The sequence below is a fragment of the Danio rerio genome, chromosome 14 (assembly GCF_052040795.2).
Source record: "Danio rerio strain M-AB ecotype USA chromosome 14, GRCz13ab, whole genome shotgun sequence".
In the NCBI taxonomy this organism is placed as follows: domain Eukaryota; kingdom Metazoa; phylum Chordata; class Actinopteri; order Cypriniformes; family Danionidae; genus Danio; species Danio rerio.
The window spans coordinates 41,085,546-41,110,213 of NC_141034.1; the positions used below are offsets into that span (position 1 = coordinate 41,085,546).

The 24,668-nt window shown below is 33.5% G+C and overlaps 1 protein-coding gene across 4 annotated transcripts in view; it reads right to left on the reverse strand.

Annotated features, from left to right (window-relative positions):
* Positions 1–24,668, reverse strand: part of rnf130 (ring finger protein 130) — a 78,094-nt gene that overhangs the window by 19,267 nt on the left and 34,159 nt on the right. For all 4 annotated transcript variants that reach the window (XM_087280506.1, XM_087280507.1, XM_087280505.1 and 1 more), the window contains exons 4-6: positions 18,164–18,414; positions 14,442–14,513; positions 4,714–4,796 (exon numbers count right to left, since the gene is read on the reverse strand). In XM_087280506.1, coding sequence (XP_087136632.1) covers positions 4,714–4,796; positions 14,442–14,513; positions 18,164–18,414 — 406 coding nt within the window. The remainder of the gene's footprint in view (positions 1–4,713; positions 4,797–14,441; positions 14,514–18,163; positions 18,415–24,668) is intronic.

A 24,668-nucleotide genomic window follows, 5' to 3' on the forward strand; every position in this document is an offset into this window, starting at 1 on the left:
GCATGTAAAAACATAAAAACTAGTCCCTGAAATAATCTGATTTTTGATAGTGCTCTACTTATTTTGTGTAAATGCATTCAGTGTGGGTAGAGTAATGTTTAAAACCAGTAAAACATTGGTCAAGTACATTTTAAATATTTACTATATACTTAAATTATACCCACAACAGAGAAAACTATAATGAACTTCCCTTCATTTTATAATAGGAATTTAGTTCTTATATTATAAAAATCAACTTGAAAATTGGATTTCATATGATCTTGGTAATCCAGAACGGTCACCCAACCCTCCCTCATTATGACTAAGAGCTTCAGACTGGTTTGTTTGCTGGATGCCAGCAGCCGTCTGAGGCAGAAGCTCATGAGTGTGTTATTTGATCTGACTGGAATAAAGCAGTGATTCAGCCGTATGAAGAGAACAATGCAATTAACCAGGCTCTGGATTAGCATTTCACCACTGCTGTACATGAGGAAAGACACAGAGATGGAAATGATAGAGAGTCAGCGGGTGTGGATGAAAAGAGAATAATGTTAATGCAAGGTAATGTACGGTAGAAGATATGACCGATACTGAACTGAAAGGGGTGGTCCAGAATGTAATTTTAAGGCTTGGTTGTGTTTATAAGATGCAAAGCAATGTATGCTCATGTTTCACTAGAAGGAAATCACATTATTTTTTTTATATATATATTTCACTTTGATTGTACACAGCTACTCAGCTAACATGAAAACGACTGATATATTTCCCAGTTCCTCTGGAAGGCCTGCCCTCAAGTGACTCTGATTAGTCATCGTCAAAATGTACTGTGATTCGCGGATCGTCTCCACGTCACACCTGTAAAAGCAAGCGCTTTTCTGCTGTGTAAACAATCAGTCAACCTCATGCCTGCTCTCTAAAATAAAATCTGACAAGTGTCTGTAACGAATGGAAATGGGGTGCGGCTCCTTTAAGAGAGATCTTCTTTGAGTGTGTGTGAATGTGTGAACTTTCTCTAACAAGCGCATGTGCGCGGGACTTTCTTTTTCTTTGATGCTTGGATTAAGTTATTTTCTGTAATATATCGTGACAGCAGAATAAAGCACACGATTTGGGATGCAATCTGTGTGAGCCTTGATTTAATTTTCTGCTGCTCCAACAATTAGGTGAGCTATCAAGTATTTTTTTTTTTAACTCAACGCGTTACACGACGCCTTTCACGTGTATCCGGAGTATGCAGGTGTAAGTAATATGAATCATCCACATATCTTTTGCGACTTCATTATCTGAGATGTAAAACGCATGGAAAAGCTGCCTAAAGAGAATCAATGCAAAGTCGGTGTTTATAGCAGTTCGACTGATAAATATGAATTTGTAGCTAAATCGTTTGAGGTGCAAAACACCATTATTCATTGTTTACATTGTTGCTACAGCATACCGTTAACGCTAGACACTGTACATGTCACGATCAATTTTAACAAATAAAAACACTTACAGGTTGTTGCTCACAGCTTCTGCTTTGAGGAGAATTTAACCGAATCCAGCACTGAACTGGAAGAGATTCTGGAAGCTGTGTCAAATCATGCCTGCTATGTATTTTATAGTGCTCTGGAACATAATTAATATTGAACTGTAAGCACTTCTGTCTTTGTGTCGTGTCCTTTGGAAGCCCAAATACAGAAACAGACGAAGCTCTGTGGAAACCAATCAGCACAGGCTAGGTCATCGGACCAATCAGCGTAGATTAGCCTCACACAAAGGAGGGGGTTTGGGAAAAAAAATTAATCGCTGAACGAATCATACAGCCGTTGTTGGGATAATTAGGTAAGAATAAATGCGTATTATAAGACAATGAAAGAGTTTTTTTGACTTTGCATACATATCAGCCTGATTTACCCCTATCACTGCTATAACGTTACAGCGCCTCTGACCACGGCCCTTAGCTGCGCAGTGTGTGTGTGTGTGCGTGCGGTAAAAGTATCTTTGTGATCTCACAAGGGCCGAAGTATTTTTTGTAGTTTCGATATTCATTCATTTTAGGCTTTGCTAAGCTAGCTCTGTAAAAACCAGGGTCTCCCTATGCATTGAACTTTGAGCATTTTACATTCAGAGATGTTGTTTATGTTCACACAGCTACATTACACATCAAGTTTCAAATATGATCTCGTAGTGGACCACCCCTTTAAAGAAATAGCTCATTTACTAGTGCTGTAAAACCACCTTAGCACCAAATGTGACAGGAGATAATAAGCAGAATATGATGAAGCTATTTCATGCATACATATATATAACTAAATGCAAGTATATATAAAAAATATATAAATAAAATCTGATTTTTCTTTTTTTCATAAGAAACACATTTATTGCAAGCAAAGGCAAAAAATTACACATCTGCCAAAAAGTCAAACGATGAAAGCAGAACAATTATCGAATAACAAAACAATAATACTAAATTTCCATTCAGACCTGTATCTACACAAGCAGTTATGTGAGTATGTACAGTATTCGTGTTTGGTGTAAGGTGATCCACAAAATTAGCATTCAGACTTCCAGCTGTGTGACCAGGTCAAACTCGGCAGATGGTGTCTGAAACTGTAGGAAAGGGAATGTTTGTGTTTTTGTGTGCACACTGTATGTCACATCCCTTTAATACACACTGCATGAGAAGTGTGTGTTTCTGTGTAAGTATATACGCGAGTCTGTGTTTGTGTGTCGGCTGCCTAGAGGTCACTGGAAGCTGAGCTGCTAAAAATAAGCAGATTTGCTCTGACAGGGACAGTGATTCACAACCACAGCAGTGCCATATTTCCTCAACAAACTCACATCTCACAACAAGCAAGTGACCCCTGATCTCCTTTTCTCTCCGAATGTCATTTCACAATTATTTAAAGTCTGGGGTGAAAACCAAATTGCACTGGCTGATGAAAAATGATTTAGACAGATGACAAAATAAGACAGAAATCTTCATCATTATGACCATACAGTATATATACAGTATACAGTTGAAGAAAAGTATTCACCCTCCTGTGAACTTATTTCTTTTTTCTTTTATTTCTTTTTTTAATTCTTTTAATTTTTTAATGACATTTTAAGGTCAATATTATTAGCCCCCTTAAGCAATGTTTTATTTTTTCCATAGTCTATAGAACAACCCATTGTGACACAAAAACTTACCTAACTATAGGTATACCCTTACTCATCTAGTTAACCTAACCAATGTAATTAAGCCTTTTAATGTCACTTTAAGCTGAATACTAGTGCCTTGAAAATGTATTTTATCTTTGCCATAATGACAGTAAATAATATTTTATTAGATACTTTTAAGACACTTCTGTACAGCTTTAAGTCATATTTAAATGCTTAACTAGGTTAACTAAGTTAACTTGGCAGGTTAGGGTAATTAGGCAAGTTATTGTATAATGATGGTTTGCTCTGTAGACTATCGAAAAAATAGCTTAAATGGGGCTAATAATTTTGACCTTAAAACGGGTTTTAAAATTTTTTATTAAGTTTCTAAAAGCACATTTTTAATGTTTAGGCATTGTTTATTGGCTACACATCCAGGTCATAAATACCACACAACATGGCTAATAAATAATATGTGGTTTACACTCATTATAAATTATATATATATATATATATATATATATATATATATATATATACATATATATATATATATATATATATATATATATATATATATATATACATATATATACATATTTATACGTTTGTTAAAACTGACGTGATTCACGGCATCTGTTCAATACAGCTCAATAAAACTGCACAGCGAGTAAGTCACCTGACATTAAGCAAGTGGTGCAAGCAGCCAAAAACAATTGGATTTGTTTGTAGAAAAGGTCTTTTGTACAATCCACTGATGTGGTTACACAGTTATAAAGTTATTCAGTTAACGGTATATATTCTGTAAGTACTGTATACCTTTAATATATATACATACACACTGACTTGCTCGGATTAGGACTTTTGAAGCTGCGCTTTGGTGGATTTGCTCCAGTGTTAAAACTTTCAGCAGTGAAATTTAAACCACACTTAACTAAACAAAACTGAACTTCAACTCTGAAATCTGGACTTTACTAGAACTATGTTAAGCTACTTTGACACAATCTATACTGTAAAAAGAAGCATATAAATAAACATGGATTGAATTGAATAGATCCGTATACATAATAATATGATTTTAAAGGAAGAGTTTACTGCAAAATCACATCAGCATTTACTTATTATATTTATTTTTTTATTTTTAATATTTATTTTATTTTAAAATGAATTATTACGAATATAAAATACTACTGTTATTACTATTATGTTGTTTGCCTGGATGTACTTTATTTAATAGATATGTGTTTAAGTAATTTAATACTTATGTGAGGTTCATATTTTTTTTTATAAAGGTCTGATAATTTCTCCCAAATGTCATTTAATAATATTATTTATACATTTATAAAAGACAGACAGACAGACAGACAGACAGACAGACAGACAGACAGACAGACAGACAGACAGACAGACAGACAGACAGACAGACAGACAGACAGACAGACAGACAGACAGACAGATAGATAGATAGATAGATAGATAGATAGATAGATAGATAGATAGATAGATAGATAGATAGATAGATAGATAGATAGATTAAAAATAATAGAAAGTAAAAAATAGACTATTTAAATAAAAAAAAAAAAACATTTGCAGACACACATGTGCACTTACTTGCAAGGGAGGATGCGGACCACATCATTTAGCTGATAACCTTCAATACACACCGCACAATGATTAAAATCTGGCTCTGTTTCCTGCAAAACATGTACAAGACAAGATATAAACATAAGCCTTTATTTATGAGTCAAAATGTAGCTAAAAAGTGAAAGTGTCAACATTAGAAGCAGCATAAGGAATCATTAGGCCAGATTTAGTGCTACAGTATTTGCCAGTCAAATAAGAACAGCACAATGTCACACAGCAGGAGCAAGCAAACCAGGCAATTTTAACAGATGCTAAAATGCAATAAATGACCATTGCACACAATCTAAACAAATCATCATTTGTACAAAAAAAGTGAAGCACAGCTGCATTTTTGTGCAATGCTACTCAAAACAGCAACTGATTATGTCAAAATCCTGCTGCTCATCATTTGTTGGATGGGCTCTGCTAAAATCATCAAATGAATTAAAATAAAATAAAATAAAATAAAAAAAATTAAATGTAAAAACTAAAATTACAAAATAATAAAATAAAATTTGATTAAAATTACATTAAATTACAAAAATTAAAATAAACACATAAATGATAATATTAATAATAATAATAATAATAAATTAAATTAAAAAAATAAAAAATAATAACAAAATAAAATGTCATTAAATTACAAAAATTGTAAATAAATACATAAATAAAATATAATAATAATAATAATAATAATATTTAATAAAAAATAAAAACAAAAATAAAATGTAAAAAAATAATAACAAAACAAAATAAAAAAATCAGTTTCCCTCCATTCAATATGACTTCAATATATATATATATATATATATATATATATATATATATATTTTTTTTTTTACATTTCATAATTAATGCAATTACAATCGGAAAAAAATAAATATAACACAAAATCACTTTTAATTTAACTCTCTCTAGGACATTTGGATCCTCTCTTACACTGTATCTTGATTTCAGCATCACTGGTCCATTATTATTAAATATGTATGCTGGCCTTACAACACAGATCTGTGAGAAATGAGAATAACGCAGGTGTGAAATTCTCTTTAAACTCCTGCCAATACTCTCTGAGTACCTGCATTCGCTATATATTGATCTGACCTCTTGACCTCCTCCTTGCATTCATGTCGCCCAACTACTCTAAAGTGCACCATTTGAGCTTCAGATAAAACACTCATACAGTTGATGGGAAAGTGAAGCGAGCTTCTTCAAATACGCAAGACTGAAATGACCTTTATAGTTAAAACAGCAAAATATATTGTGAATAAACCTGTATGTATATACGAAACAATGACTGGTTGAGCCAGGCATGCATATCATGTTACATAATTCACATAATGTAGGATACAATCAAATGAAATGTCTAGCATGGCATAATGCACATTGTTAATACTTTAACAATACACTTTTTTTTACAATTTTTTTTTACTTAAAAATCAATTGCATAGGAGCATATTGTGCATAGTGGACTTTCCATTATACAGTAAGCTATTTCAGCTAGCATGTTATTTTAAACACACAGCTCCTGTGACAAGTGAATACCTGTATGCTATTTAAAGTAGTGACATAAATAAAATGGAGTAATATGCCCTACATCTACAAACTGAAAACAAATCGCAAGCCTCACTGTATAAACAGTGTATTTTTTTAAAGATGGGTGAGAAAAAGTCAAAGTAATAGCATATAAATACAGTATGTCAAAACAAAATTATACAAAATATTTATAATATTACACATTTTCCTGCCTGGTTTGTGGGTTGGTTGGGCTTTTAGTAATAAATAGGGTCTATACATACAATCATTGTGGAACGAAGTGGTTGCGTGTCACATTTCTGCAAATGAAATAGGTCATCTGGGGTTTCAATGCGAACATGTCCATACTTTGCATTGTACACATAATGAATACATCATTCCTATTATTAGATGACTGCATGTCATTCTGACCATTCCAAGTGTATTTTGTGTCAAATAATTCCAAATGCTCACAGACCCCATGGAGAAAACATTCAAACATTCCATCAGTGCAGTTCAAGAAATTCATGTCAACTGCCAGGCAAAAAGCTGCTGAAGTAACAGTGTCTCTATCTAGTTATTTCAGGGTGGCTGAGCAGAGAGAGCGATCGTTCGGCAGATTTAGTGGATACGAAGTGTCAAAGATGCTGTATTTCTCTGGCTCTGCTTTCAGCCCATGTCATTTGAATGACCCATGAGGTCAGCGTGAAGCCATTCTTGACACCCCCTAGGAAACATTGCCTGCTTGTAGAAGTTACTAGTGATTATCAAGCTTTTTTTAACTAATAAGCAATTAAATAAATAAAACTGAATGAAAATATAGAAATAAAAGCTCATACAAAATATTGATAAACTGTAAAACAAAATATTAATTAACTGTAAATCAATATACACTCACCGGCCACTTTATTAGGTACACCTGTCCAACTAATTGTTAATGCAAATTTCTAATCAGCCAATCACATGGCAGCAACTTAATGCATTTAGGCATGTAGACATGGTCAAGGCGATCTGCTGCAGTTCAAACCAAACATTAAAATGGGAAAGAAAGGTAATTTAAGTGACTGTGAACGCAGCATGGTCGTTGGTGCCAGACAGGCTGGTCTGAATATTTCAGAAACTGCTAATCTACTGGGATTTTCACGCACAACTATCTCAAAGGTTTACAGAGAATGGTCGGAAAAAGAGAAAATATTCAGTGAGCAGCAGTTCTATGGGTGCAAGTGCCTTGTTGATACCAGAGGTCAGAGGAGAATGGGCATACTGGTTTGAGCCGATATAAAGGCAGCAGTAACTTAAATAACCACTCGTTACAACTGAGGTATGCAGAAGAGCAACTCTGAACGCACAACACGTCCAACCTTGAGGCGGATGGGCTACAGCAGCAGAAGACCACACTGGGTGCCACTCCTGTCAGCTAAAAACAGTAAACTGAGGCTACAAATCACACTGGCTTACCAAAATTGGACAATAGAAGATTGGAAAAATGCTGCCGGATCTAAACAGTCTCGATTTCTACTGTGACATTTAGATGGTAGGGTCAGAATTAGTAAACTGTACCTAATAAAGTGGACAGTGAATTATATATATATATATATATATATATATATATATATATATATATATATATATATATATATATATATATATATATATATAATAAAAAAACAGACTTGAATTGTAACTTCATCAGCAAAACATTAAAACATTTTTTTTTCCATTTTAAATAAATTAACAGCTTTAGTTAATTGATTGAAAAACCAAATGAAAAAAAAAACTGCTTAAGTGAACTATAATAATTATAAAACAAATTATATATAAAAAATGTTCCTTTCAATATTCCTATTGATTTCTACTATAGGGAACTAAAATACTATTAATGAAAACTAGCATGTTATTAATAAAGACAATCAATTTTTAAAAATCCAACAGTAAAAAAAAACACTAGTTTGTAATTGTAAGCAACATAACATTATATAATGTAATAATAACTTGATATCTATGACGCTGGAAGTGCTCTCACATGAAAAAATAAAACGTGTAACCACAGTTTCCAATTAGATTTGGTGTTACGTGATAAACCTACCAGCAGTACTTTTTATACATACTATTTATATACTGTATGATAAATATACCTCTAGTAGCAGGCGACGCATCACTCAGGCAGCTAACTAGACCTCCGTGGGTGAGGAGCCATTTAGAAAGTGACAAAAAACCTTGCAGGTTTTATATCACACTCTGCCCTGTTCTTCCTGGAAGCACCTTCTCTACTTTAGATGCTATTTCCGTCACCTGACAGTGTCCTGTCGAGTCTGCATGGTCAAGGTCATGTTGTGGTGAGTGGTGTTTGGTTTCTAATGGGCCCCTCTCAGAGCGAGAGTCATCGACTGTGGTCCCTGCAGAGGGACGAGGCTGATACCCACAGGCCAAAGCAGTAAAGCCGTAAAGATGCTTCTTTGCTGAAAAAACAAGTTATAACTGATCGAAGATGTGTAGGTGATTGCTTTAGAAGGAAAAAGTAATAGTCTGACATATTTTTATTAGTTTTAAACAATGTAAAATTATACCAAAGCATCTTTTCAAAGAAAACGGGCAATAATCGAAAATCAGGTATGAAGTTTCAACTGTGTGAAGCAAGTTCAGTAAATTGGACATATTCAGTTCCACAGAATGCAGTTTTATTTGTAGTTACTTCACTGATGATTCAATTTAGTACTTTGTAACAGACATAGCTTTGTTGACCACAGCTAAGCAAATCAAAGGTGACAAGAGTTGTTTTCATCACCTAGTTTAAGTGCATATTTTGAAGTATCAGATCAGAAACAAGTTAAACATTGTAAAAAATGTTTACATTTTATTGACTACCTTAAGCCCTGAAAGGCTTAGCTCCCCAGTATTTGAGGAAGCTCTTGGTGTATAACAGCCCCTCATGTCTACTATGCTCAATTCATTCCGTACAATTGATTAATCCCACAATATGAAAATCAACTGCAGGCAGTAGATCTTTCTCATATCTGTCATCTAAACTCTGGAACAGTCTTCCTAGCACAGTTCAAGAGGCAGATACACTCTGTCAGTTTAAAACAAGACTAAAGACACTAGATTGGAACACAAATGATGTTGAAATCCTCTAAAGGATTGTTAGGCTTCATTAATTAGGGCAAACAGAGATGGGAACACTTCCCAAAAAACACTATAATATGAACGGCATCTACACACAGTCTGTTTTCCTTATCTTGAGGTCTCCATAATCCTGAACCAGGCTGTATCCTGAGCAGAAACTGTGGTGGTCATGGAGGAGTGGAGAGCATGAGACTGATTCGTGAAAGACCCCACTGACAGACAAGTTTCCGCATTGATCCCATGGGCCAGCCTGAACACCAGTGACCTACTTACACCTACAGCTTCCACGATGGATGTCCAGCAATCTCCAGACTCCGAGAAATGATTGTGTCTAACTGAGCCTGGTTTCTCTCAAGGTTTTTTTCTTTACTTTCGTCAATTGATGAATTTTTGTTGCTTGCCACTGTCACAACTGGCTTGCTTGGTTTGGGACTTGTTGAGCTGCGCATTGAACTCTGAAAACTAGACTGACAGTTTAATGTTACTAGAGTTTCTATGCTAAGCTGCTTTGACACAATCTACATTGTAAAAGCGCTATAGAAATAAAAATGGATAGAAAAAGATTAATCAAAAACAAGTGATGAAAAGCGTTTCATGCTCACTTGATGTTTTTTTTAGGTAATGCAAATAACTGTAGATGGAAATGCATTTGCAGACAAAACCTGACATAACCAACATTACACAAACTTAACTAATCAGCTGTTTCCACTGATGGTGTCTTGCAGGCCAGCAGGTACATGACGTCAACATAATGTCAGATTGACATTGTGCCCCACACAATGTGGGATGTTGCATTTTGTTTGGAAAGAAAATCAGATTGACGTCAGAACCCAGCGTCAGGCCGACATCAATGTCCAACATCAGACAGACGTTCCATTTTGGTTACTTTCCAACACAATCTAAAAACAACAAAATATCAACGTCTAATAAAGTTACAGCTTGAGGTTGTGTGGACGTTACCAATATGACATCTATCAGACATTGGATTTTGGTTGCCATGCTTGACAAATAAATGTCAGTATTTGACATTAATATGACGTTGCTTTACAATGTTGACTTGATGTTGGATTCTGGTCACTTTCAAACACAAACCCAACCAAATATCAACGTCATTTCACATAATTTTGGACGTCAAAATAATGTTGTTCTTAAACACTGGTGACCTAAATCTAACCTAATATTACACATCTTATGACATTGTGTGTGGTTCCACGTTCACTAGGATTACTAATACCACCAATAAGTTCTTAAAACACTTGAAGAAAATGCACCTAATTTGCTTTTTTTTTCCTGCCAAAATCTAAAAAGATTGGATTGACCTCAAGATAGAAACACCGCAAGTGGCAAGGATACAACACTTCACCAACTGACTGAAAATAAAGGAAAATTTAATCTCAAAGATAAAATTTCCTTACCATTCCTCACACTCAAGTGATTCTAAACATTTATAAATGTCTTTCTTCTGTTGAACGTAAAAGAATGGATCTTGGAGAATGTCAGAAATCAGCCACTCACATCCATACTATAGAAGGAACAAAAAACTTCCATGGAAGTCAATGCTGTATTTATCCAAAATCCTTCAAACTAGCGCCTATTGGTACTTTAAGGAAAAACCTTATGAGAAACCAGACTTGGTTGGGTGACAAGTTGTTTTCTTGCCAATATAATTGGTAGGTAGAGCTGCATTCCAATCAGGAATATACACTGAAGTGACGACTAAGTGATGACCAAGCAGAAGACGACTGGTTTATCAGTGGCATTGAGCATCATTCTGAGAAGTTAGAGGTGCAGATCCCAATAATCCCACACAGGGCTTGTTCAAATATCCAAAGGGATACATGTTGAGCACTTGTACCATCAACGATAGGTCTGACCATGAAGATAGAGAGGTAAAGGAACACAGACAGATGTTCTCTCACTCAATCTCTAACGAGCATGACCTCTCAGATGAAAGGTTTCAATTTCTTGCAGCACTTCTCCAAGGCCACTGATGTTTTATTCATGGCTGATGATGTGAGCTGACCTTGACTGGGCTGTGATACGCAGGCAGTGACTGGCACGGCTCCACCCCTTCCCCAAACCCAACAGCTGTGAAGCCCGTCCTCATCGCTCACCTGACAGTCATTCACCTTTACACAGGTCAATGTCTTTCTTTGGACTTTGTGGAACATTCAGTAAGATGACTTCTAGATATGAACCTTACTGGACTGCCATCAATATTTAACAGCCAATTATTGATTAAATTAAGACCATGTTCATAAATATAAAAGGCCAAAGATTTATGGTCAAATTTACAAACTGCTTGCATCAACATTGAAACACAAACTCTATTTTAGTGTTTGTGTTTACTAAAATCCCACAGAGGAAATCATTTGCAATGAAAAGGTGTGTCTGACCTCATTGCAAATGCATTTGTTCAGACACAAATGAGCATGGGTGGAGAGTATTTAAATGAATCATGCAATATGATTTTATTTTTAAAGATTTGTGGTTAAATGTACTGGTATTTGCACCATTGTTTAACACACAAAAGGGTCTTAACCTACTTTGTGCTTGACATTTTGCTGTTAGCAAGAGGAAAACAGAACAGAAAGTGTGTGGTAGAAGGAAAATCATTTTGTACATTTCTTATTTGGAAAACCACAAGAAGACACCACCCAAACATCTGCTTTTTTGTGACCCTACACAAATTCGTGCTGTGTTAGAATGGTAGTCATTATAGAAATTAGCTGCTTGTTCATTATTTTATCTGTTTTTAGTGACTGGCACTGTCAACCTGTCAACCTAAATCAAAAAGTACAAAAACGTTGCGATTAGCTAATCGGAAGAGGCTACAATAGGAATTTATATTTTTTCATTTCTCCTGCCCAGAGCAAATGCATGACTGGCATCTTACAAGCCAATTGAGTGAGCACACTTTTCGTTCTGCCCAATTAGAATAGTGTAATTGGAAAAAAAAACAAAAAAAACAAGCAGAAAAGCACTGACAAGTGGGATGATGAGGTCTCCTGCTTCAAAACCATTAAATAGACTAGATAATATCAAAGAAAAACAGCATGTCGGTAATATGGTCAGAGACAACAAAACAAAAACAGGTCATTTGTAATAGATGTCACAGAATTGTTGCCACAGCATGAGGAAATACAACTACCAGCACCTAAAAAAGCACCAGAGGTGGCTATATGAGGAGTGTGATCGAGCTGAAGCTTAACAAAAAAATGTAACTGCAAATTAAAGCGAAATCGAAACCGCAATATCTGTCTAAAACAACAACAACAACAAAAAAAACGCAATTAGATATTTTGCCTAAATCACACAGCCCTACAACTAATTACTTAAACTTAAATTAAAACCAAAACTGAAAATATAAAAAAAAAAAAAACAGCTGAAAATGTTAATAAATAATGGGACAGTACAAGAACACGAATGAAACTATCACTCACAATATACGGTATGCAATTATTTTATCAGCATATAATTTAAAGGTGAAGCTTTGAATCAATTAACAGTTCTTGTTAATTGGTATCATTATTGGTACATATAATCTGTAGAAAACCTGCAGAACTGAAACTAGAATAATCACTGGTGTTTATTCAAGATCGCAGAAAGCTAATTAACCCTGTTGAGTAAATCTAGTCCTTAGTACGCATTATATTATAATGAAAGTAATGATGCATAGTCTATGACACATATCTAGGTCAAAAACTAATTTAAAATTGAATCATGTATGCTTTTATATATACTCAATGAATAAAAAAATATATAGATGTAATCTCTAGTGTTGCAAAGTGACACTTTTATCAATTTCTCATTAAATATAGACAATCTATTTTGGTGTATTTAAAGTAAACACTTTTTTTGTTAGATTACTTTCAGTTTTGGCTTTGGTACTGATCAATATAAACTACCTGACAAAACTCTTGGCGCATATCCAAGTTTTAGGAACAACAAATAATAACTTCTATTTGATCATTTGTATGGCTAATATGAAAGGCAAAGTCCTCTAGATTATGTTTACTTACCAAATAAAATATGATCATGTCTTGATTTTTAATTATTTAATTAGGACAGAAGATCTGACTTTGCTTAGACAAAAGTCTTGTCACCTAACTGAAATGATGAACAGTATAGAATATAAAGTCATGGTGCAGTAGAACAAGAATTAATATTGTGTATGACTCCCATGAGCTTAGACAACTGCATCCATACATCTCTGCAATGACTCAAATACCTACAGTATCAATAAAGTCACATGGAATGGCAAAAAAACACTCTTGCAGGACTCCCAGAATTTATCAAGATTATTTGGATTCCTCTTTAATGCCTCCTCCTTCATCATTACTCAGACATGCTCAATAATGACATGCTCATATCTGATGACTGGGCAGGCCAATCCTGGAGCACCTTGATCTTCTTTGGGTTCTAGTAGGTCTTCAGCAGTATTTAAAATGATTCATTGAAAAAAATCTACCTTCTGCCACCTTTCCAAATGATCAACGAACAAGTCAAGTTATTATTTGTTGCTCTTACAACTGATCGATGACAAGACTTTTGTCAGGTAATGTAAAGCACAGGTCTATGCAAAAACATATTATTGTAAAGCATCCTGTTGAAAACATTCAAGTAAAAGAGAGATCTGCGAGGGGTGTACTCATTTACGCTGAGCACTGTATCATCATCATCATCATCATCTAGCAATTTCCAAAGGCACCAAGTTTTGTTTACGACATTTAGGTGTCTGCTTTTAAAAAGCATGCACTGTGGACCGTAATGCATGGGTTACTCCTAAAGTTGTAATTCATGTAAATGCAGTTATTGCTACTTGTAATTTACAAGAGTTAAATCAGTTTACAGAATACAGCTGTAAACAATTAAGACCCCTTCGTACACTGGGACAAAGAGTGACAACCATATTTAGCAGCAACGTGTACGTGTCCAGAGTCTGTCATGAAGCACAGAGATGCATTATGAATGGAGAATAACACAAACAGCTCCATAATAAGAAACAGTGCTGCTAACTATAGCCTGGCAGAGATGGATAGAGAGAAAAGTAAACAAGAGATGACGTCAAAAGACCTCACCTTGTCCCCTCGTTTTACTGTCCTGGTAGTCAGCTTGCTAATGGCCTTCTTGGCAGCATCTCCCAGCCGTCGCTATAGAAACAAAGGACAAGAGGAGAGAGTAATTCACATAATTTCACAATCACAGCTTGATTTAATGAAACAGGAAATTAAAAAGAAAGTTGGGGAAGTAAAAGACTCTAACCAGTAAAAAAAAATACAACTCAGATTTTATTAAACAAGCTAGGGCTGAGAAATAAAACATGGGAGGATGCATTAGAGGTATTAATTGTGATAAAAGCAACATACCAGGTTGTCTATCAGGATTGTATACAGCAAATGAGACAGAGTTAGTGAAAGGCCTGACGGAGAGGGCTATAAATAAAAGACGCTAAGTGCAGTCTGTGATGGGCGGTTCATTGTGTGTGTGTGTTTATGAGTGTTTGTTCTGAGATGTCCTCGCTCTTCATTCGGCCAGTTTATTGCTAAATAAACAGCTCCGAGATTTACTGCCGACAGTTTACAGAAAAAGCCAAGCAGGGCCAAAGGATTTGTGCTAAACTGTGTTGGCTTTATTTGTGATGGTCTCAGAACGTCTGACAAATATAGACACAAATAGACTCCTCTGAAAACTAACTTGTGAGGACGGTATAGGTCATAAAATGGCCAAATTATGTTTTAATTAACATCTAAAAAACACCAAAGGTATTAGGGTCAGCGTGTAATTATAATTAGCTTAATTAGAGATAAAAAAAGTCAATGGGCACAGTGTGTGTGTGTGTGTGTGTGTGTGACTGTGTGTGTAAATGTCACCAAGAAGTCACCAAGGCTGAATTTATTTGATTAAAAATACAGCACGACTGTAATGTCATTGAAAATCACATTATCACATTATTACATAATCACACAAGTAATATTTTAACATATATGTAAGCATAAATAAAATGGATAACATTTCATTTATTCCAGAAACTTTTAACAGCCAATATTCAATTGTCCTGTGATCCTTTAGAAAAATCACATTCGGTATTTGGTATGATTTGATTTGTATGGTATTTATGAGGCATTTATTTCTTTTGACATGGCATGCTACCATGATTTTTTTATTGGATTAAAAGAAAGTGAATATCAAAAAGCTAACAAACATACATACAAACAAACAAACTAAATAAATAAAAAAGTAAAATAAATAAATTAATAATAATAATAATAATAAACATTTTTTGGATTAAAAGATAAAATGATTTAAATGATTATAATGAAGCACACAAACAAACAAATAAATAAATAAAATTTTAAAATAAAAATAAACAAAAAATAAACAAAAATAAATAAATAAATAAATAAATAAAATTTTCTGTAACGTTACAAACTTATGTCGCTTTTGGTATATTTGTTACATTTTTACTGAATAAAAGCATTCAAGTCTTTTAAACAAATATAAACAAAATAAAGCAAAAGATTAAAGATCGAAAAGATTAAAGCAAACTTGTTTTACAAGAAACACAGACAGTCATGTGTAGGGCTGGGAAGTATGACCAAAATTGTTTTTCATGGTATGAGGAAGTTTATTTCATGGTAACAAGATCTTGCATGATAAAGATTTTAATAAAGGTAGTTATTCCAGAAACTGTACAAAAGGGCTTTATATAAACTTGAATGTTTAAAAAAAGAAAATGACTTTATTTAAAGATCTTATTTAATTGATTTATATTTTATTTTGAACCTTATAAACATTGTAGTTAAAATATGACTTTAGATTACAAATGACACTGTATGTCACACTTCACAGTTTTATGTGGACAGACCTAATTACTTTAAACATTTGTCAATCTTCTCACATATATTAAACATATGCCAAGTAGGTTACTGGAAAAAAACTTGAAATAAAAATATAAGTATGCAAACACTTTAAAGAACTATCAAACTGCTTTGTCGAACAATTACAATTCTAGTATAAAAAATATACTAAGTTACCACTTCTTGTTGAAAAATAGCAATTGGCAAAACTGCTGATAGTCTCAATAATGTCTTTCTCAGCCTCACTCATGCTGTATGTGAGTTGGCCACGCCCACTTATTTACATTACGTTGTATACACAAAATAAAATTAAGATTTTGGTCACACTTTACAATAAGGTTTCATTAGTTAATGTATTTACTTGCATAAACAAAAGTTTTTATTAATCATAGTTTAACACTTACAAAAATGCATCATTAACTGTCAAATTCATACTTTTCAACATTTGTTAATGCACCGTGAATTAACATGAACTAAAAATGAACAACCGTATTTTCATTAACTAACATTAAATAACTGTAACAAATGTATGTTCATTGTTTGTTTATGTTAGTAACTGCATTAACTACAACCTTATAGTAAAGTCTTGCAAAGTGTTATATTTCATGCTTCGGTAATGATATATACCCAGGGTGCGAATTACACATTAACGATCAGCGGGGTCACCTTTTCAACTTTTTCAAACTAAAAAAAATGACTATGCATCTAATTTGACTTTACATTTTGGAAAAATGTAGAAACAAACTGCTATTTTTTAAGCAAAAAAGTGTTTTGTGAACACTCACACTTACATAGTCTATCAGTGCTCTCATCTAATTAATAATTAATTTATTCTCACATAAACTGATTGTGCATTCACAATGGTATGAACCCTTATAGGGGTGGTCAACTGTATATTTATGTATATTATAAATCTGTTTTCATTTTTAATATATATATATTTTTACGATACAGATCAGAGGAAACTATTTCTCACTATTTAGGACCCGTTTACACTAATACGTTTTACGTTTTAAAACGCATACGTTTTGCTACAGTTAATCCTTCCATCCACACTACCCGATTTTCCAGCCTTGAAAACAGATTTTTTTTTTAAATGCTGGTGAGGCCGTTTTGGTTTTAAAATGCTGCTGCTCCATGTCAGTGTGGATGGGGGAAAACAACAAACTATGCTTGTGATGACGTAACTTGCGACCTTAGTTGGCGAACGATGGTTTTGGGAAACGCACCCCTGGTTAGGACATCATAACATTTACACTGAACACACTGATTAAGCAGTAATTAGGTGTTGATCAAAAGTATATGAGTGTAAAATGCATCATAGCCTTTTCTCCGATAAAAATGCAGTTTCAGTAATCTTCCTCATTGTCAGGTTATCAAGAATAATCAGTTTAATGCACTCTCTTAATGCACACTTTAAATGGAATCTTCCATCGCATTAAAATCGCAATATGCAATGTTTACAGGTCTCAGTGCATATATTGTAAATGTGTTTATTATTTCCAATCTATCTAATGAAAAAGTGCTTCAGACTTTACACATTTCGCCTTCATAAAAAATGAATAGCGTTGGTTGTTAATACAGCCTGATTATAGCCTGTTAATCTCTGCAGTAAATTCAGAGGCCTGGTAAAAGCGGAAGGGCCAAGAGACATCAATACTACAGTGGAGAAATGAGGTCTGTGTGTGTGTGTGTGTGTTTGTGTGGAAGCAGACGCTGAAGCGGCAGAGTGTCACCACACACACGCTTCTGCATTAAGATTTCATGAGTTGGGAATGCTGGGCCATTTACTACTATCTTTGAGCTCACAGGAAGTTCTTGAAGGTCAGATAAGCCTGTGAAATAACAGGGAGGCCTGCGAAAGAAAAATTCTGACAAGGTTTTTAGATACAAGCGTGAGTGTGTGTTTTAAACTACAGAGGAATGTGTGTGTGTTGTCAGACCTGACTGCGGTCGCGTGCGCTGGTGTCTCTGATCTTCTGGATAAAGTAGAAAATGAGCCAAGCAGAGGAGATAATCATCAGGACGATAAAGGAGATGGAGACGAACACCAAGGAGCCGCGGTTGATGTTTTTGGGCATCCCTCTTGAACCCACGATCACGGACACCAGCACGGTCTGGTTTTTCTCCAGGAATCCCAGAATTTCCTTTCCGAAAGACTCTGTGATCATTACTGCAACTATATCTCCAGTGCCTTTTGGAAAGAGAAAATACATAAGACAATTGTGTAGAGGGGGGAAAAAAAGTACAGCAATTATATTATATTATATTATATTATATTATATTATATTATATTATATTATATTATATTATATTATATTATATTATATTTATTCTATTCTATTATATTATATTAATTTCATATTATATTATATTATTTTATATTATATTAAATTAAATTAAATTAAATTAAATTAAATTATATTATATGATATTATATGATATTATATTATATATATATATTTATTATATTTATTCTATTCTATTATATTATATTTATTATATTATATTATATTATATTATATTATATTATATTATATTTATTTCATATTATATTATATTATATTATTTTTATTATATTATATTATATTATATTATATTATATTATATTATATTATATTATATTATATTATATTATATTTATTGTATTCTATTCTATTATATTTATTATATTATATTTATTTATTTCATATTATATTATATTATTTTATATTAAATTAAATTAAATTAAATTAAATTAAATTAAATTATTTTATATTATATTATATTACCGTATATTATATTATATTATATTATATTATATTATTTCATATTATATTATATTATATTATTTCATATTATTTCATATTATATCATATTATATTATATTATATTATATTATATTATATTATATTATATTACATTATATTATATTATACTACATTATATTATAATATATAAATATATATTAATTTTGTATTATTATAAGATTAACACTTATTCAATAACTTATACATAACATAATATAATAATAGATAATATTTTTCTGAATACAAATAGTTTTTTTATGATCTGGAACAGGATAATTTACAAAGCGACTTATGACTGTTTAATGCCATTCATATTACACAAAGAAAACATGTACACATTGGACATAACTTTGGTTGTGTGCTGCATGATAGTGACACGCAAGTATTTGCATAGCACATTTTCCACATGGTGCTAGTTTCAATAAATTTGTTTAGAGTTGACTTTTATCAAAAGTATTTACAGTAAATGTCACTAAAATTTGTGTTTGTTTGGTTTAATGCTTTTCTTTGTTTTTGTCTGAATGCAAGTGAATATAAAACACTTGACGTGTTTTTACTGATCTGATTAAAGTGGACAACTCTGTAAGTACAGGTGTGAACAGGGTGTGAAAATTTTTGAGCTTGTCCACTTTCGGCCACACCCTTTGCAGATTTAAAACCAAATATTCAGTATTGTGAATGTTTTATTTGAAGGAGAACGTTAATAATGTGCTGATCATTTTATTCTATGCAAAGAAACATACAGAAATGAGATTTCAGCCTCTAAAGCTTTGGATGATGTTGCATGAGCTGCCTTTTCATATGATAAATTTATCCTTTGCATATTTATTTTATAAAAAGATTTTTGATGTTTTAAAAAGTTTGTTAAACTTTTAACTTAATAAAGCCATAAATATACATGTTAAAACAATGTAAATTCTGTGTTCTGAATATAAATTCGAGATCTCACTGGAAAAAACTGGAACTGGACAGAAAAATATATTTTATTTATATTGCACAATGCATTAAGTAGCCTATTCATAAAGTGTGTTTAATCGATCTGGTAATTTTATTATTATTATTATTATTATTATTTAATTTTTTTATTATTAGTGTGTGTACAGTATTACAAATCTGTTGGAGTATTATATTGAAAAAAGACTAAACAAAATTGCAACACTAGCAACACCAGGTATAAATGGAAATCAGAATTTAAGTCATATGTTTTTGATTCAATTCAATTAAATTCATGTTTATTTCTATAGCTCTTTTACAATCAAGATTGTGTCAAAGCAGCTTAACAGACATTGTAGTAAAGTCCAGATTTCCGAATTGAAGTTTATGTGCCCTATGTTACAGGATTACTGGATTATTTATTTTACAAATATGTCTAAGGTGTTTCAGATAAATATAGACCCATCCCCTGATATAGCCATTTTTGGTGTTCAAAAGATTTGGTCCCAGTTTAATTTTGAACATGATATTTTAGCTTTTACTTCATTATCAGCTAGGTGCTGTTTTCTACTTCACTGGAAATCAAATAAGCCTCCAACTACATCCCAATGGCTTGTGGATACCATGTATTTTCTAAAGTTGGAAAAGGGTATATGCTTTGGGATTATTATATTTTTTTTTTTAACGGGCAATGTTTTCAAGGTCAAGGTAAAATTGATTATCTGCTGTACACATACATCAACAAGACAACATATAAAATACAAACACAAAAATCTGATCTTAAAATACCTCCTAATATACATGTAAATACGGTTCCATAAAAACAATCCTTAAAAAATAAATAAAAAATACAAGCCCCCACTGCTCTCTATCCTACTTGCTCATTGATCAGTTTATTTGAAAAGGGAACAAAAGAATGTTTAAATCTATACTTGCATAACAAGATCCTGTATCTTCTGCCAGAATTTATCAACTCATACTCTAAAGACAGCACATGCAAAGAATCAAACAATATCAAATAAAATCTTGTTGGCTTCAATTGTGCACAACTCAAAGATACCTTTTAGCGAACCAAGTGTCTCCATTCCCATAATTTGTCCTGCCACACTCATCAGGTTATTTACTTGGGTTCTCTTTTTTACTGTCAGATTTACAAACCAAACAATAATTCCATACCTTAAAATAGACTCTTATTGTTGCTTTATAAAAAAGTTAGCATTATGCTGCTACTCACTACGAATAATCTTAAACTGAATCCCAAATCGCATACGCATGCCCTATTCTAGGCCATTTTGTAGTATAAAGAGTGTAAGTAGTGCGTTCACACTAAAAACTCTAAAAATACTAAGTGTGCTTTAATTACCCAGATGATGCTCTCATTCAGCCGGTAAAATGAAGTGTGTAATGACGGACACTTCACGCACTCTGTAACAACCGCAGGTTTGCTCATGTAAAAGGGCGGAGCTATCGGGCACACATGTTGGATAACTTTTATTTATTTTTTATGGTAAAAGCAAAATTCTCCTATGAGAGTAATTGTAGCGCCTCCTGATGGTGAATGCAGTTATACTCAAGGCAGGTATTATTTGGTAGTTTGTTCATTTATTTTACTGATTTGGCAACTGTCAAACTACATCAGGGAAACAGTTTGAATTTTCGCCTAGTAAAAAAACCCATTAGTGCTCCATTTGGGATGACACTACATACGCAGTTGAATGTGTAAGTACATAAGTGCATAGTGCATAAGTGCTCCTGGTGGGACATGCCTGGAATACCTCCCTAGGAAGGTGTCCAGGAAGTATCTGAAACAGATGTCCGAGCCACCTCAGCTGACTTTCGATGTGGAGGAGCAGCGGCTCTACTCCGAGCTCATCCCGGGTGAGAGATTATGGGTGAGAGATTACATTACTGCTGCCGCTGCACCGATCTGCCTGTCAATCTCACGCTCCATCCTTCCCTCATTCCTGAACCAAAACCCAAAACACTTGAACTCCTCCACCTGGGGTAAGGACTTTCCTCCAACCTGGATGAAACCCCTTATGAACTTCATTACATCGAGGGCCGTGATGTCACCCGGTATGGCGCAGCCGGGGCCCTACGCTGGAGTCAGGACTGGGGTTGGGGCTTGTATGCGAGTGCCTGGTGGCCAGGTTTTTTCCCACGAAACCCGGTCGGGCTTAGCCCAAAGAAGCAACATGGGAACATCTTCCTGCGGGCCCACCACCTACAGGGGGAGTCGTTAGGGGCCGGTGCATTGCGGAACAGTCGAAGGTTAGGACCAAGACAACCCAATTGTCGGGCACAGAAACTGGCTCTAGGGACAATCATTATTCATCCCTAAATATTTATATGAAGCAACCTGCTTAATGTCTTTATTATAAACCACAACAGAGCTCCTATCGCTCACTGACCTGGGGTCTAAGATGACCTCCTCCGTTTTCCTAATATTAATTTCCATCAAAGACCCCAGGTCAGTGAGTGATAAGAGCTCTGTTGGTTATTCTTAGTAATTTATTTTATATTTGTTTATAAATATTATTATCGTATACTGTTTAATTATAAATATTTACTTTCAATATTGACAACCGATCTGAATATCTGATTGGGATTGTAAAATAACTGCATTTAGTTGGTTGTAATTTTCTGTACACTTTTGTTACTCTTGTTTCCATTTTTCTTTTTTCTGTATTATTATTTTTTTCCTTTTTCTTTTTTTTTTATAAATGTTTTTTTTCTGATTTGTAAAAAAGAACAAACACAAAAATAATGGTATGTAACAACTTGTATAGTAAAACTGTCTGTTTTTGCAATAAAAAAAACTGAACATGAATGAAAATCAGTTTTTCACTTGAGATCCACATTGAGGCCTCTCATAATACCTTACAGGATAAAAATAATAATAATAATAAATAAACAGAGATCTATCAAAACATGACATTATAAAAGAAACACACAAAAAAATAAACCCATTTAAGGTCAACTACTATTTTTTAATCTGTCAACATTGAAACAAGCTGATCCTGTCCAGTTCAGTTTAATTCTCCTGGTCTGACCTAATAAATGTTCACACGAATGGCACAATAATCATGCCAACTCAAAATGAGGGCAATACTCTCTGTCCTTCCCTCCTCCACAAACACACACACACACACACATGATCACAATGATCTGGAGCTTAGGCCGTGCCACAGACACTGATATAATACAGACCCTTAGGCTTTGCAATAATAAGGTTAGAGCAGTACAGATGGAATCCTATTGCAGACCCGTCATGGTCAGAGAGAGATCTAATCTCATCGTATTCTACACTTGAACTGGCCTATATAAAGAAAAACAAACACAAAGACAAATGCCATCATATGCATCAAAACGTGATTCAAAACACTGTGATATTTAGATTATAGAAAAGATATGATTAACCTTCAATGGCACAATACAGTACGAGATGCATTCCAGACTGCCTCTCTGGCGGTCTCCTGACATTTTCATATATCAGTCAGTGTTTGGTTTATGGCATTTTAAACTGCACGGCTTTGGATAAACAGACATCTTTGAGGTGAAGTTCTTTGGTGAACCGCTGAGATGCTGTAGAGAAATATTAAACTGGCTTTTTCCAGTGCTGAGTCTCAATGCCTCTGGGGTCTACGAGGCACATATCTACTTTCACAGCTTTGGAGCAGTAGACAGCATGTGAAAGAACCATAAGGGACACGAGTTATACCATTAAACGCACCACATGGAGTTTGCGGTTAAAAAAAAAAAGTCAAGAATAGGGGAAACAAATCTTGTGATAAATCCTAAAAGCTTGGCACAGCCTGACTACTTTAATATCACTACGAGAAATAAATATGAATAACATTATGGGGTATATAACATGGGCTTGACATTAACTTAGTATTAACTTAGTAGCTTTCCAACATTACTAGCCACTCGCTATTTTCACTAGCCACACTTTTGTTGTTGGGAAAATATATTTTATTTGCATGAATTTGACTTTGAAATGCTAAAATTACATGATTTAGACTTTGTGTTATGTCCACATGCCTCTTTATTAATTTCTCTTTTTGTATGAACTTGCTGCGTCGCGCCATAGCGAATTTGCTATTTACATGACGACTTTGTAAGTGAAAAAACTGAGCATTTTACTAGCAAGAAAACAGTTAAACAGAGCATCTACAGCGTGAGAATGAGAGTTCAGTCTCCTCATAATTTACTTTCACTTTCACTCTTGTGGATAAGGAAGTATTGTACGCAACGACATCAATTAGCCTATAAATAATTAATTTCGTTTGTTAAGCGCATAGATTTGTTTCAAAACTATTTCTAAATTCAGTTAAAGTTTCCAGCAAACGAATAAATGAACAATAATAACAAAATGTGTTCAAATTAATTGAGTTATATCCTAATACACATGCTATGCCCCATATGGTCTAAAAGCTGGCAGGTGGGCAAATCTAAACTTGTTTTTAATAAAACAAATATAAATATGCATATAATAAATAATACTGCTAATAATAATAACATTATACAAAATTAAATTGTCGCAAATAAACGGAAAAACCCGCTGAGATGAAGAAGGCATGAAAGTATGGTTTTTATATTTATATAGGCTAGAAAATAATATGTTTTGATATATTTTAATCCTTTATATTTATACCCTACTGTATATATATCCTTATTATATCTTATATATACCCTTAATATTTTAAGTCTTTTTTATATGTAA